Source organism: Chlorella variabilis, assembly GCF_000147415.1.
Source record: "Chlorella variabilis unplaced genomic scaffold CHLNCscaffold_6, whole genome shotgun sequence".
In the NCBI taxonomy this organism is placed as follows: domain Eukaryota; kingdom Viridiplantae; phylum Chlorophyta; class Trebouxiophyceae; order Chlorellales; family Chlorellaceae; genus Chlorella; species Chlorella variabilis.
Genome location: NW_005435082.1, coordinates 1,538,775 through 1,554,160, shown reverse-complemented (window position 1 = coordinate 1,554,160; position 15,386 = coordinate 1,538,775). Strand labels below are relative to the sequence as shown.

Genomic DNA, 15,386 nt, shown 5'->3' with positions numbered 1-15,386 from the left:
CCGGCTGGGGGTCGGGAGGGCGCGGGGAGGCCTTCAACGCACGCTGGGAGCAGCCACTGGGAGCAGCCACTGTTCAACTCCTCCCCTGTCGCACGTTTCGCTGCGTGCCCTGTCAGCTGCTTGCGTTGCCTTGGTCCACCCCTGTTTTATTGCTTTCTCTGCTTTGGCTCGGTTCCCGTCCCGTTTCGGCGGGGAGTCTATGATGCAGGCTAGTTCTTTCTTTACCCAGGGCAGACTTTAACCCCACACAAGCAACTACCCCAACACCTGCCTGTCTGCGCCCCACTCTCACCCTGCCACCCCTCTGCTGCCCCCTGCCGCCTCTGCAGAGCCTGCCGGGCGCCTGCTGCAGGGCGTCGGCTCGGCGTCCGCGAACAACGCCCGGGCCTCGAGCGACGGCAGCTCCGCCTCCGACCAGGCGGGGGTGAACGACGGCACCTCCTGCCTCATGGTGGACAAGGTGGGTGCGACGGCTTCAGAAAGTGCCGTTGCTGCTGCCCTTGCCCGCTGGCCCGAGCCATGCCCGGCGCCTACCAGCAGCTTGCCGTCTTGCGCCTTGTGCCCTGCAAGTTGCCCCTGAGCCTTGCTGAGGGATGCCCTCTACCCCCGAGGGTTTGCCGCGAGCCTGGCACCGACCCGGGCCCCCTCTTGCCTCCCTCCCCCCCCCACACCTCTGCAGCTGGTCGACGAAAGCTTGTTCAAAGGAGAAACCGACTTTGTCGCCCGCTATTTCGCCGCTCTCTTCCTCCAAGGTGCGGCCGCAGGGGTGCCCGCTCCCGTCCCGCCGGCTGTCTCCCCTCCTCCCCTCCTGTAGCTGCCCTCTTGTTGTGCAGCCTCACTACATGCCTTGCACACCGCTGCCTGCCCTCTCCCTGCTCGATGCTCGATAGCTCACAAAGCTGCCTGCCGCGTCCCGCCCTGCCGCGCCCCTGCAGGCGGCAATTGCTCGGGCCACGTTGCCGACGTTATCGCCTCCCGGTCTTCCCTTATTGGCTGCTCCGCGCTGACAACGCTCATGATTGATACCTCCGTGCTGACCGTGACGCACCAAGGTGCCTCTTCCCTTGCCAACACCCTCCCCAACTTCTCCAAGCTCGTGACTGCCCTGCGCGACTGCCTGAGCCCCCAGCAGGTGCGGAAGGTTTTGAAAGGGAGGGCACGGGGGTGGTGACCCGCGCCGATATGCCGCGCGCCACGCACGCTCCACCTCCTGCACCTTTGCCCCACCCTCGCCGATTTGCCCGCCCCTGCTTGCCTGCCTCCCTTGGCTTCCAGGTGTTTTGCTCCGTCACCCAGGGGCAGGTTTATGATGGGCCTGCTACCCCCTCCCCGGACGTGGGCGACGACGTTGATGAATGCAAAACGATTTCGAATGTGGGTGCGGCGGCTTTAGAAAGTGCCATTGTTGGTGCCCTCGCCAGCTGGCCTCCCCCGAGCCCGCCCGTGCCCGCACCTACCAGCATGCCGTTCTGCGCCATGGGCCTTGCAGGTTGCCCCTAAGCCTTGCAATGGCATGCCCTCTACCCCCCGAGGGTTTGCCGTGAGCCTGGCACCAACCCCTCTTGCCTCCCTCCTCCCACCCCACCCCTGTAGATGGTCACCGACAGCCTGAACAAAGGAGAAATCAACATTGCCGCCCGCCTCATCAGCTCCGTCTTCGTCCAGGGTGTGGCCGCAGGGGTGCCGCTCCCGTCCCGCTTGCTGCCTCCCCTCCTACAACTGCCCTCTTGTCATGCAGCCTCACTACAAGCCTTGCGCACCGTTGCCCGTCCTCTCCACACAAAGTTGCATGCCGCGCCCCGCCCTGCCCCGCCCTTTCCTGCCTGCCTCCCTTGGCTTGCACCCCTACAGGCGACAAATGCGCGGGCTACCTGGCCGACACCATCTCCGTCGGCAACAACGCTCTGGGCTGCTCCAATCTGATGCAAGCCTTGTCTGGGGCCTACTCTGTGGCCTACTCGAACGACCGGGGCTCCGCCTTTGCCAGCATCATCTCCGGCCTCTCCACATTGGTGGCCACCGTGCGTGCCTGCCTTAGTCCCCAACAGGTGTGGAGGGTTTTGAAAGGGATGGCACGGGGTGGTGACTCGCGCCGAGATGCCGTCCGCCACACATGCTCAACCTCCTACACCTTTGCCCCAGCCTCGCCGACGTGCCCACCCCCCCTGCCTGCCTGCCTCCCTTGGCTTGTTGTAGGTGGCGTGCTTCGCCACCCTGAAGCTGGCCTAGGGTTAGATGGAGTCTGGTATCCCCTCCCCGAGCCCCTCTCCCTCCCCAACCTCTCCCCAAGCCCCTCCCCGTCTGGCAGCTCCGCCGCCGCCGCTGCCCGTGCCGAGACCAACGCCGGCGGCCGCTGAGCTCCCCAGCTTGGCGGCCCGTTGCACCCCTAAAGGCAAGCAGTTCCAGGAACCCGTCTCTACCTACCCACCTCTTGACCGCTGATGTCCCTTGCTTTGCCGCCCGGGCCCGCGTTGCAACCTGCTTCCTAAGCGCTGACCTGTATAGTGATGCCACTGCTTGTGAACGCCTGTGTAAAATTTACGACTTCACACAAAACAACCCATCGACACGGGCCTATGCCCGCCACAAGAGGAGCAGGGGGCGGCCTGCCTAGTGTGTCCGCTTGGCGGAGGAGCCGCGACGGGGGCTCTTGCAGCGTGCCTGCCGGCTGGCTGGGTGTCTGCAGCCCCCCCAACGGCGGCGTGTCCTGCCTCCTGCCCCCTCCTGCCCCTTGTGCCGACCTGCGAGAGGCCGCCAACACGCCGGCCGGCACAGACGCAGCAGGCCCCTCCTGGTTGGTTGCCCAGCTCAGCTCTGGCGGGCAGGGTTCTTACAACAAAGAGGGCCTCACGGCAGTAACAGAACAACAAGCGCCAAACAAAAGCTGGCGGTGCACACCGTGACACCCAGCTCAGGTGTAGAACAAATCCTGCCAGCTGGGCAGGCCCAGGGAGCGGGCGAGGCGGGTGACACGCCAGAAGTTCAGCCGGTTGAGCACACGCCGCAGGCGGCTCGGCGACAGCACAACGTGCAACCGCCGCAGCGCAACAGGCCGCTGCTTGAACAATTGGTGCACGGTACCGGCCCCACCATTCGTCCAGCACGTACATCCGCCGGCCTCAGGCCGCAGCCTCGGTCTGGCGAGGAGGCGCAAGATCGACAGGAGGAAGGCAATTGGTTGGTAGGTGGTGGTCGCTTGAAATGCAAACACAACACAGCCATGCGGCCAAAGCACCCCATTCTGCCAGCTGGTCTGCCAACAAGAGCCAGCTGCCGGCTGGGTTGTCACGGGCGGGTGGTCCCACAACGCACAACTGCTGTTGCAAGCCCGACCGGGGCCATGCGCTTTGCCCGCTGTCTACATGTTACAGTCACCCCGCTATGATAGGCCGCGTGAGCAGACCTTGGGCAGGGGGCACACGTGATCAAGGGGCATCAAGAGAGGGGGTGTACCATGGAGCACCCTCTCCATGGCTCCGACCGCCCTCCCCCCAGCTGAGCGTCCCAGGGTCACCCCACCCTGGCCCCGTTCCCCGTCCTGCCGGACACGCAACCCCCACAACGTGGTGGGGGACGTGGGGACCCTTAGCAGCTTAGGCCTGCCAGGCCGACGGGTGCCGATGCAGGTGCGGGCTCCCGGCGGCAGGCAGCGCCGCCGCCGGGAACTCAAATGGCATGGGGCACACGGGCCCCCATGCCCGCACATCTCCCAGGCACATGAAAATACCAGAAGGCTGCACATGTAAGGGTGCATGCACTGCAGGCAGGAGTGCAAAGTGGCCTGTGGCGGCGGTGGGCTGTGCCATTACTCAGTCAGCCGCCGCTATGTGCCGGGCTTGGCGTTCCCATGCCAACATGCCGGCGTGCCATCGCGCAGGGGCCAGTGAGTGTGTGAGGTGGAGGTGGGGGTGGTGGGGCTGCCGCTGACCTTTGCTTGCTGACGCTGACGCTGCTCCTACCTGCGGGGGGAGGGGGTGGGTCGGGAGCCAAGGCCGGGCAAAAGATGCCTGGGCTCTATTCAAGGACCGAGGGACTCACTGTGCCAGGGCAGCAGCGTGCTCCTCATGGCACCCGGTCGGCTCCTCATGGCACTGGTCGTGACTGGAATTGCCTCGCATGCTTGATCCAGTACGTGTGGCGGCTGCACATGAGCGGGGAGGTTGGCTTGTGGCCGCGCAGGACTCAGCCGCCTCCCACCTTCCCCTCACTGCTAGCCAGCACTACCCCGCACCCATTCTGTTAGGATGGCATCCTGTTGGATGAGGTCAGGAAATCCAGCAGCTCGTGTGTCCGCCGCCACATGGCTGCGGCTGTCGGCGGCGGCGCTTGTGCTGCTCGGCGGCGGAACGCTCGCCTCGAGCCGAGCATCGCTGCCAGAGTGGCCCTTGCGCCAGCTGCTGGGGCAGGGCAATGAAACAGGTGCAGGATTGGCGTCGCTTCTGGTGCTGTTTTCCGTGCTAGTTGACCACTCCTCCAGGCATGCACACTCCTCCAGGCATGCACTCCTCCAGGCATGCACATGCATGTGTGAGCCTCGATTTCCCTTCTGCCCTGCAGTTTCCATTGCCGGCCTGCGCCTGGTGGGCGGCCCAGATGGCTTCTCAGGGCGGCTGGAGGTGCTGGTGGACGGCAGCTGGGGCACGGTGTGCAGCGGGTCGCTGAATGGCGCAACCGCTCGAGTGATCTGCCGCCTGCTGGCTTACAACGGCGGCGCAGTGCGCAGCAGCTCAGCCTACGGCTGGAGCGACAGCCTGCCCATCCATTTGGCTGCGGTGGGCTGCACAGGCGAGGAGGCAGGGCTGGCCAGCTGCCAGCTTACACCCAACCAGCGCAGCGCACCGGCCTGCGGGCCCGCAGACGCCGCCGGCATCGACTGCAGCGGCAGCGGTGAGCGCGCTTTAGGCACTGCTCGTTTCAGGGCTTGCCGGCATCGCCGCGCTCACCAACATGTTGCATCTGCTCTATTCGCTGCTGCCGATGCCACGCCCAGCCCAGCCGCCTGCTGAGACGCCTGCTGCCCCTGCTTCCGCTGCTGCTGCAGGCATTATCGCCGCGGTGCGGCTGGTGGCCGGCCCCAGCAACACCCGGGGCCTGCTGGAGGTGCAGGTGAATGGGACGTGGGGAACCGTGTGCAGCGAGGGCTTCACCTCGTGGGATACCGACACGGTGTGCCGCCAGCTGGGCACCCCGCACGGCGGCTATGTGGACACCTGCCCCGAGTGCGGCCCCGGCACCCCCCTGCTGGCGGGCGGCGTGGTGTGCGGCGCCGACGACGCCAGCCTGGAGAGCTGCGGCTACGTGGCCATTGACGCACTCGGCACCGAAGTTGCCGGTGGCGGCAACGGCAACGGCACCGCGACGGCGACCGGCAGCACCTTGTGCCAGCGCTTCGCTGTAGCGTTGGGGGAGACTTGGGCGGTGGTCATCACCTGCCACGACGCGCGCAGGGGCTATAACGGCCAGGGTTCCCACACCAGCACCATCGTGGGCGGGGTCATGGCGGTACTGGTCGCCATCATGGCGGGTGCGCTGCGAACGGTTGGTGCTTGCAGGGCAGGGCTGATGAGGAAGGCCTGGGCAGGGGGCCCATGAAGCAGGCGTTGCTTGATGCACAGCAGTTGCGGGACTGGGGGCTGTTGCTTTTGTTGTGTGCCAGCAAACCTGGCTCCCCCCTCTGCCTCGCCCCGCTGCTGTTGCAGCGGTGGTGTGCTACTACAGCGGCACCTGGCACCGCATGAGGGGGCGGCAGCCGCCGTTCCGGCGGCCACGGCGGTCGGCGGGTGCAGGCGATGGAGGCAGCAGCCCGGCGGGGGAGTCGTCCCGCAGGGCCAGCAGCGTGGACTGCGAAGTGGAGCTGGCTGCCAGCAAGGCCCAAATCCGCTACGTGACCGTCATCGGGCCAGATGGAGGTTTCACTCACGTGGTGGCAGAGGTGCCGCCGCCCGAGCCAGAGGAGGCAGAGCCAGGATCGAAGAGCGAAGCGCCTTAGCGCGTGTGCTCACTGGATCGGTTGTTTTCCTGTACACATTCATTTCAACCCCTTCACAGAATGCAGGTTGCATCCGCTGGCCTCGCAATGCTATTCCTGACGGGCCTCGCCCCCTCCTCCTGCCGGTGCCGCCGCCTCCATAATATGCCGTGGCGTTTGTTTTGTACCATGGGCGTTGCGCATGTACACTTCGTATTCGTTGCTCAATTCTTCACTATGTTTTGCATTATTTGAATGCTCTGCACGCTACCTGTTAGTACCTGCTCACCTGGCATGCCATGGCCGCACGTCGCGCCGTGCCGACACAGCTGTGGGTGCAGACACAGCCCATCGCCAAGGAGCTATGTGTGGAATTCGGTTGCAATGGTGCTCCCGCCTGTGGAATGCCTGCACCGCCTGCCCAGCTGTAGCCGCACCCGGTTCCTGGGAGCGGGCTTGTTCGAGTGAGAATGCTTACAGGACCTGCTCTTCCACGGCTAAAGTACACAGTCAAGCGAAGTGGAAAGCGGCTCATGATGCAAGGCTGACAAGCCTCAGAATAGGGAATAGCATCATAGCGATCAATCATAAGGTAACCAGGAAGCGGGAAAACGCAAGGCAGGGAGCCGGCTCAGGCTCCTGCTACAACTCTCCCCCCCTTAAAAGAGAGGCACACCTGCCTCTTCAAAGAACGAAGAGAACAGAGGGGAACAGAGGATGCGGAAACAAAGAGGAAAACAAAGACAGAAAACTGGGGGAATGGAGGAGGAAAGACAGGTGGGGTAATGCAAGGAAAAGAGGTGGTAGCGAGAGCGGGGGGCTCTGCTGCCCGAGGCATCCAGGTGCCAGGCTGCAGAACACCTCTCGCCAGAGCCAAATTACCGGCACATACACCACACTGTTAAAACTCACAGCAGGGGCGCGGTCACGGCAGAAGTTTGTAGAGTTCACGGTAGCGCCGGGTATCGCCAGTGGCGGCGATGCACCAATGCCGCAGCTCGGCTTCAGTATGCCAGCTATCCTGCCGATCCGCGTCCCGCCATTTCACCAGTACCGTCTTGTCACGTCCTCGAGCAACAAAATGCAACACTTGCTCAAACTCAGGCTCCTCTGAGCTCAGTTCCATTTTGAAGTGTCGGCCGTCTGGAGTGTCGGCCGTCTGCCGAGCAGGGAACTCTGCGCTGCCGTCGATGTAAGGGCGCAAGCGCGACACGTTGATCACAGGGTGCCCACGCCAGTCTTTTGGGAAGCCTGACAGGCGCACCGCAGTCGGGGAGACGATCTCAACCACCGTGAGACCTCTCTCATCAGTGCCACCGTAGAATTTGGGCAGCAACTTGCGGGCTGGGCCCGTCGTGCCAAAGCCCAGGTGCTTAGTCTCCATCAGCACTCGGTCATCCACAGCAAAAGTGTGTTCCTTCCTGTGCAGGTTGGCATGGGCAGTCTGCACAGCCTTGGCACGGTCCAGGTTCTGTTTGGCGTTGCCCCACGCACGCCGCAGCGCCGCCACAAAGGAGTCGGCGTCTGGGCTCCGGCTGGCAGCTGGAAGGGGCACATCACTCAGCAGCGTCGCAGGGGTGCGAGGGTGCCGTCCAGTGTTCAGGTAGAAGGGGGTGAACTGCGAGCTGCTATGTAGTGAGTTGTTGTATGCAAACTCAGCAGCACACAACAATTCATCCCAGTTCTGCTGCTCAGTGTCGACGAAGGCGCGCAGCATCTCCTCCAGAGTGCGGTTGGCGCGCTCGGTCTGCCCATCTGTCTGTGGGTGGTAGGCCGTCGACAGGTGCAGGCGCGTGCCCAGCAGCCGCTGCAGCGAGCGCCAGAAGACACCCACAAATCTGCTGTCCCGGTCTGACACAATGCCAGAGGGGAGGCTGGTTCCGGGTCTTAGTGCGTTGGCAGACCGCACAGCTCCGCACATAAGTAGTCACATCCTTGGCCAAACCAGGCCAGTAGAAGCGCCGTGCCAGCACTTCCAAAGTTTTGTCGCGTCCCAAGTGGCCAGCGACCGGAGCATCGTGGTGCTCGGCCAGCAGCCGCTGCCGCAGGGAGTGCGCAGATGGGGGCAGCCCAGCAGGGGCGGGCACATACAGCCGCAAATCCTGCCCCTCTCCCTCCCTAAAGAAGAGGAGGCCCTGGTGGGACTCCCACTGCTGCCAGCTTGGCTCGGGGGCGCTGGCGTCGACAGCACCAGAGGGGCCAGGGCTGGGGGCGGGGACCGCAGGGACGCCCGCCTCAGTCGCAGTGACACGCGCAGCCGCAGCCTCCTCAGCCGCCGCAACAGCAGCCAAGCCCCCGCACGCAACAGGATCCAGGGCGTACGAGACCCGCAGCTCCGCAAAGAAGGAATCCGGGGTGTGAGACACTGCCAGCGCCGACAGGTGCAGGCCAGCGGTCTCCACAGCAGCCGTGTGGACCGCCAGTGCTGCCGCGTGAGCCGGCGAGCAGCACAACTTGGTCCGCAGGGAGGAGAACGCCGCCGTCACCCGTGGCGCTCGTGCCCGGGAGCGCCGACTCCGCGCTGGGTTGCGGGAGAGCGCATCAGCCACCACATTGTACCGGCCGGGGGTGTAGGTCAACCGCAGGCGGGGGTACTGCTGCAAGAAGAATGCCCACCGTTGTTGCCGCGGCGAAAAGTGCACGCTCTTCTGGTTATAGAACTGCAGCGAGTGGTGGTCTGTGTACACCGTCAGCTCCACATCCAGCAGGTAGTGTCTCCACGTCTTCAGAGCTCTCACCACTGCCAGCATCTCCTTGTCATGCACTGGGTAGTTCTGCTCAGCGGGGGAGTAGCCCCTGCTCTCATAAGCAACGGGTTGCAGCCCGCTGCCAAAGTCCTGCATTAGGCAGGCCCCGGTGCCGCCATACTCAGAGGCGTCGCAGTAGACCACTGCCGGCCTGCCTGGGTCAAACACACTCAGCAAGGGGGCCGAGGTCAGCGCGTCCTTCAGCTGCTGGAAAGCACGCTGGTGCGCCGCTGTCCACACAAAGGCAGTGCCTTTCTTCTCCAGGTCTCGCAACGGCTTGGAGATGTGGGACAGGTGAGGGATGAAGCGGCGGTAAAACCCAACCATCCCCATGAACTGCTTGATTTCTGTGGGGGTGCGGGGCGGGAGCAGCTCCTGCACCGCCAGCACCTTGTTGTGTACCGGCCGCACGCCGTCGGCAGAGACCACATGCCCCAGGTACTCCAGCTTAGTGCAGAAGAATTCACACTTGCTCTCCTTGGCATACAGCTGGAACTGCTTCAGCCTGTGGAACACCTGGGCCAGGTGCTGCTTGTGCTCCCCCTCAGACCGGGAGAACACCAAAATGTCATCCAGGTACACCACGCAGTACGCTGCCATGTCGGGAGTGATCACATGATTCAGCAGCGTCTGAAACTTTGCAGGGGCGGCGGTCAGGCCAAAACCCATCACCACCCACTCCCACAGCCCATACCGGCCGCAGTTCATGGCCGTCTTGTGGACGTGCGCCGGGTCCATCAGCAGCTGGTGGTAGCCATTGGCCAGGTCCAGCTTGCTCAGCACCTTGGCACCCAGCAGCTGATCCAGCGTCTCGTCAATCCGGGGCAAGGGGTGTGCATTCTTGATGGTCTGCTGGTTGAGCATACGCCAGTCAACACAAAGCCGCTTGGCGCCGCCCTTCTTGGTCACAAACAGCACAGGTGCACCATAGGGAGAGGAGGAGGCACGAATGAATCCCTTCGTCTGCAGCTCAGCCAGCTGCCGCCTCAACTCCTCCAGATCTGCCGCCGACATCCGATAGGCCGGGCGCATGACGGGCCGTACACCAGGCTCCTCGTCAATGGTAAAGTTAAATCTGCCGCGGTCAGGAGGGAGAGAGGGGATGTCCTCCACCAGGCGGTCAGCGTAGGTGGCCAGCAGCTTCTCCCTGCTGAGACCAGCTGCCTTCCGCAGCTCCGCCGAAGTCAGGAAAGTAGTGGGGCCCGCCCCGGGGATGCCGGTGGAGCGAGCGCCGCCTGCAGCCTGAGGTACTGGGCTGCAGGTGGGCGCTGGCGCGTCTGCCGGCGGGGCGCCTGCCATTGTGGCGGCGGACAGCCCTGCCGTGGTGGCGCCATACGCTGCCGGGTCCTTGAGCCCTCTAGGCAGCACAAAATTCATGCTCTCAATCTCCCCTGCCGTGAAGGCAGCATCCACCTCGGCTGCCGTCAACAGGCACGTCGGCGTGTTATAGTCGGTATCCGGCTCCAGGGTGTGGTGCCGCCCCGTCAGGCCCTGAAACTGCACAGTTCGGGCCCTGTAATCCGTGGCCACCCTGTACGTGGCTAGCCAGTCAGCACCCAAGACTGCATCCATGCCGACCAGAGGTGTCAGCAAAAACTGCAGGTGGTCGGTGTACTGCCCAATCTGGACAAAGCACTGCACACTTTGCAGCAGTGGGCGCTGCCGGCCATCAGCCAGCGTCACCGATGCGGCTCCGCCCTCATACGGCTGAGGGGTCAGCTGCAATTCCTCGGCGACTGCTGGGTCCATGAAGCAGAGGTCGGCACCGCCATCCACCAGCAAGGTGCCTCTCCTATCCTGGAGGAGACCAATCAGCTTCATCACCCGCCCTGGCGCCTGCCGCTGTGCCGAGCGGATGGCGTTCAGGGTTACTCCCCTGTCGGGGAATGGCTGCCTGCCTGCTGCCATTTCCATGAGCAGGGAATTTACTTGCTGGCAGTAGGGCTCAGGGCATTCCAGCCATTCCTTGTACATTAACAGTACATCAAAGGGGTCCGTCCCGGTCTGGTGGGGGTTGTGGCAGTCAGCGGCGGCGTCTCCGACCTCGCCGCCACCCGCGCCGCCAACGCCCATCTGGTTGCTTTGGGCTTCACATTGGTTCCGTTGGTTGCCCAAGCAGGGACTGATCAGGTCCCCTGGGACATGCCCCGTTGTGATTGTACTAGCCGTCAGCACAGTGCCCTCCTCACATACCGAGGAGGTCCCTCCCTCATCCGGGGAGGCGTCAGCTGGGACCGCATCCGCCAGCTGGCACTCCGTGTTACCGTGTGCACACCCACTCCCGGGACCCTCAGCAATCTCTGCTGGGGTGGGGGCAAGTGCTGCAGTCACTTGGCCCCTGTGCTGGGTGGATTGCCCGACCGCACACTCAGCACTGGGCGGCAACGCGCTGCCCGGTGCTGCCTCCACAGGTACATTTTGTGAAGGTACCTCAGAGCGGGGGTCTGCTCCAGGCTGGCTAGCATGGCTCTCCTCCCCCGTCTCGGCATGTGCCTCCTCTCCTGCGCGCGCAACGGGGGCGCCACCTGGCGCTCCCGCGGAGGCACTTGCCCGGCCAGGGCTGTAACCGCCCTGGACCCTGCTCAAATCCGTTGTCCTTTCCAAGCTCCGGCTGTGCCCAGCATCACAGCCCTCCTCCCTTGCAGCTGGATCTGCTGCCCCTGGGTTCAGTTGAAACGCCCTGGCGGACCAGCCAGGGGTGCAGGTGGGTCGTCCACCCCTTGTTGCTGCTCGCCCTGTGGGCCGCTCGACCCTGTGCTGTCAGCCAGGGCCCAGTGCTGGGGCGGGGGGCGCAGCCGGAGGCAACTCATCACCAGTGCCAGTTCCTGCGCCGCCGCCGCCAACGGGTAGTATTGTCGTTCCTGTGGGCGCAGCCGAATCCAGCTCGCCACCTGTGCGTGAACCTGCACCATCACTGCCCGGGTCGGGCGACTCTCCATCCGCCCGGGGATCAGTGCCACTCTCCATGGCAGCTGATTATCTCTAGGCCAGAGTACCGTGAAGCAAACTCAGTTAAACAGCCGTGCAACTACTGCAAGTACCAATCAATGCTCATAAAGCTGCCAGCGACTGGTCCAGCTGGGCGGCCAGCGTCCCCCTGTCGGCGCCGGGGTCCTGGGCCGGGTCGGCTGCGACAGGCGTGGGTCCGTAGGCCAGCACCACGTCCATGGCGTCAGCGCCCCTTTACAAGGCGCGGAGAATTGCTCGCGTCGTGGGTGGGATGCGTCTGGATGCTGGTAGATCCTTCCGACCCTTCCAAGCACAAGGCTAGTCTCCCAGGGCTTCTAGTGGCGCTCAAAGCAGCCCAGTGGCGCGTAAAGCAGCCCAGTGGCGCTTAAAGCAGCCCGGTGGCGCTCAGAGCAGCCCGATTGCTAGTGATGGCCTGCATGCATAACCGGCAAGCCCCTGCCGGCTCCCCCAGCTATGTCCCCAACCCCTACCCCCGGGCACAGGCACGAGCTAGGCGCTTACTCGCGCATGGCACACACCTGAGCCATGTGAGTTATCTCGCGCTGCAGCAGTGCAGCACGACTGTTTCTCGGATGTCCCCCCAATTGTAGCCGCACCCGGTTCCTGGGAGCGGGCTTGTTCGAGTGAGAATGCTTACAGGACCAGCTCTTCCACGGCTAAAGTACACAGTCAAGCGAAGTGGAAAGCGGCTCATGATGCAAGGCTGACAAGCCTCAGAATAGGGAATAGCATCATAGCGATCAATCATAAGGTAACCAGGAAGCGGGAAAACGCAAGGCAGGGAGCCGGCTCAGGCTCCTGCTACACCAGCTGCGCCGGCGGCGGGTGCGGTCACTGCACGGGGGTGATCAGTGGGACCTCTTTGCATATTACCCGTGCCATGGGTCGTGCGTGATTGATTGGAGCCGTCGAAGGGCTGAGATAATCCAATATTCATGTTCGGCAGTACTTGTCTCTCAAGGACAAGAAAGCCAGGCACCTCCCGGGCCGTCCATGCATTCATTGAGGGCCCTGCTGATTGCCTGCCGCGCCCCGTCGATCGCCCAGTTCAGGTCTCTGTGCAACCGCAACAGCAGGGGCGGGCAGCAGTGGGCAGCGGTGGTGGCTACCGGGCGAGTGACATTCAGCATGTCTACCACGTCCGGGCCCAGCAAGCGCAAGGTGCGGCAGCTACCTGCAGCCTTGTGATGACAGCCCACGCGCGTGCTCAAAGCTTGCTGCACCGCACAAGCGCTGGGAAGGGTGGCTGAGAATTGGGAACTGGGTGGGAGCGGTGCCTGGAGCAAGCTGCCCGCCCAGATCGTCCGCCGCGCCCTGCGCCCGAGCACCAGGGCTGCAAGGGCCGCCCTGGCACACAGCATGGAGTTGTTGTGGGTCTAGGATGCGTGTCGCCTGCAGCAGACCGGCTCTCAACCCGCGGCCGCCGCCGGGTGGATGGCACCCCCGCCGCCGCCTCCCTGCGTTGTGCCCACCCCTCTCTCACCATGCCCCGCCCCCTTCCAATCACAGGGCGGGTCGGAGATGACGGGGGAGGAGCGGCCGGCCATCAAGGCCAAGCCGCGGGTGGAGAAGAACCGCGTGCTTGTGACGGGTGGCGCGGGCTTTGTGGGGTCGCACCTGTGTGATTACCTTGTGGCACGCGGCGACCACGTGCGTGTGCCTGCTGCTGGACGCCGGCTCTGCTGGCTGCCTGCCTGCTGCCGGCTGCCACTGTCTGCGCGCGGCTGCTCCGCAGTGTCGCTGCCTGGTGCAAGTGCTCGGTGCCTTGCTTCTCATGCCGCGCGCCGACGCGAGCGCACCACGGACGGCGAGCAGGCAGTTGGGGCGGTTGGCATCACCTGCTGCCGCTCCTGGCCGCCGCGCATTCTGACCTGGTCTCTACCCAATGCCCCGGCCCCTGCAGCTCCCTTTATTGTCAGTCCCCCCCCATTCCGCATCGCAGCAGCCACCCCACCCCCTCCGCCTTCTTTCCACCCCCGCAGGTCATCTGCATGGACAACTTCTTCACCGGCTCCAAGGACAACATCGCCCACCTGCTGGACCGCGAGAACTTCGAGCTGATCCGGCACGACGTGGTGGAGCCGATACTGCTGGAGGTGGACCAGATCTTCCACCTGGCATGCCCCGCCTCGCCCGTGCACTACAAGTGCGCGGCGTGTGGGTGATGCGGGGAGGGGAGGGGGGAGCGAGAGGGAGGAAGGAGGCATGCAGGGGCTTGTTTGTGGATGGGCCGGCCGGGGCACCAGCTGCCCCGTCCCGCTGGCTCCTACCTGCACCACGGCCACGCCCGAGCCCCTGCATTTACATGAAACCCTGTACTGCCTGTACCGGCTTCGCCCGCCTGCGTGCCTGCAGGTACAACCCCATCAAGACCATCAAGACCTCCTTCATCGGCACCATGAACATGCTGGGGCTGGCCAAGCGCTGCCGCGCCCGCTTCCTCATCTCCTCCACCTCGGAAGTGTACGGAGACCCGCTGCAGCACCCGCAGGTGGGGGCGGGCGTGTGGGTGGCTTGGGGCGGTGTCGGGGGCAGGGGAGCGTAGGGGACGGGGCAGGGGGAAGGGAAGAGGCAAGTGGCAGGGCAGGAGCAAGGCAGGCGGTGCCAGGGAGCAGGAGGTGGCGGCGGCGCCATACTGGCATGCCTGGGCCGTCCTCGCGCTGCCCGTGCCGCCGCCACCCAGCCGTGCCCCCACGCCCCCGCCTTACTGCACCACACCGCACCGCACAGACGGAGGAGTACTGGGGCAACGTGAACCCCATCGGCGAGCGCAGCTGCTACGACGAGGGCAAGCGCGCGGCGGAGTGCCTGACCATGGACTACCACCGGGAGCACGGGCAGGAGGTGGGCGGCTGCCTTGGGCCCTGGTTGTGTGTGTGTAGTGGTGGCGATGTGTGTGTGGTTGGGGTGGCGGCCTGGGCGCACCGGGGTGTGAAGGCCAGCTGCCGCGGGTGCTGCCGCGTGCGCGAGCAGCGCGCCGCGCCCGGCCTCTGCCAACCGCCCAGCCCCGCTCTGCTTCTATCGTGCACGCTGCCAGCGCACCTCACATCATGCCCATGGCTGTGCACGCACCCCACACCCCACACACACCACACCACACACACCACACACGCACACGCGCCTCCCTCCACCCGCCCTCATGCAGGTGCGCATCGTGCGCATCTTCAACACCTATGGGCCCCGCATGGCGCTAGACGACGGACGCGTGGTGTCCAACTTTGTGTCGCAGGTGGGGTGGGCGGCGGCTGCTGGCGCGGCTGCCTGCCCCTGGGCACAGCTGGGTGTGGCTCAGGCTCCACTCCCCGGAAGGGCTGCGGGGCAGGGCGAGGCTGGAGGAGGTGCAGCGATGGTCCGCCATGTCAGCCACAACAGGCCGCATCACTCTCCGGCACCCGGCACCACACCAACCACCCCACGCCTGCCGCGCCCTGCCCGCCTGCCTCGCACCCAAGCAGGCTCTGAAGAACGAGCCGCTGACGCTGTTTGGGGACGGCAAGCAGACCCGCTCCTTCCAGTATGTGTCAGACCTGATTGAGGGTGAGGCAGAGGGGGGTGCGGGGTTTGCAACACTGGTGGTGTGGGCGCGGGTGGGGGGCTGGGGCGGGGCCAGCTCAGGGCGAGGGCCGCGGCGCTGCTGGGCCAGGCGGCGGCGGCATGTGGCTCTGGTGGCCACGGCCTGCTGGCATCCAGGGGCTACCTCC

At 64.8% G+C, this 15,386-nt stretch overlaps 3 protein-coding genes across 3 annotated transcripts in view; all 3 read left to right on the top strand.

Annotated features, from left to right (window-relative positions):
* The window catches only part of CHLNCDRAFT_143867 (expressed protein), a gene marked incomplete at both ends in the record, with an annotated part of 2,810 nt that extends 581 nt beyond the window's left edge, over positions 1 to 2,229 (top strand). Inside the window, 7 exons of the mRNA XM_005849323.1 lie at positions 330 to 460; positions 680 to 752; positions 936 to 1,132; positions 1,276 to 1,374; positions 1,594 to 1,666; positions 1,852 to 2,021; positions 2,197 to 2,229. Coding sequence (XP_005849385.1) covers positions 330 to 460; positions 680 to 752; positions 936 to 1,132; positions 1,276 to 1,374; positions 1,594 to 1,666; positions 1,852 to 2,021; positions 2,197 to 2,229 — 776 coding nt within the window. The remainder of the gene's footprint in view (positions 1 to 329; positions 461 to 679; positions 753 to 935; positions 1,133 to 1,275; positions 1,375 to 1,593; positions 1,667 to 1,851; positions 2,022 to 2,196) is intronic.
* A 2,345-nt stretch (positions 2,230 to 4,574) lies between these two features.
* Positions 4,575 to 5,298, top strand: CHLNCDRAFT_12273 (hypothetical protein; the record flags this gene model as incomplete). Its single annotated transcript, XM_005849322.1, has 2 exons — positions 4,575 to 4,887; positions 5,042 to 5,298. Coding segments are annotated over 2 exons (570 nt in total), but the record flags the coding sequence as incomplete, so codon positions are not given.
* Positions 5,299 to 12,689: 7,391 nt separating this feature from the next.
* The window catches only part of CHLNCDRAFT_34919 (hypothetical protein), a 4,781-nt gene continuing 2,084 nt past the window's right edge, over positions 12,690 to 15,386 (top strand). The window contains exons 1-7 of the mRNA XM_005849321.1: positions 12,690 to 12,846; positions 13,195 to 13,335; positions 13,668 to 13,831; positions 14,041 to 14,176; positions 14,416 to 14,529; positions 14,831 to 14,914; positions 15,138 to 15,257. Coding sequence (XP_005849383.1) covers positions 12,814 to 12,846; positions 13,195 to 13,335; positions 13,668 to 13,831; positions 14,041 to 14,176; positions 14,416 to 14,529; positions 14,831 to 14,914; positions 15,138 to 15,257 — 792 coding nt within the window. The 5' untranslated portion in view covers positions 12,690 to 12,813. The remainder of the gene's footprint in view (positions 12,847 to 13,194; positions 13,336 to 13,667; positions 13,832 to 14,040; positions 14,177 to 14,415; positions 14,530 to 14,830; positions 14,915 to 15,137; positions 15,258 to 15,386) is intronic.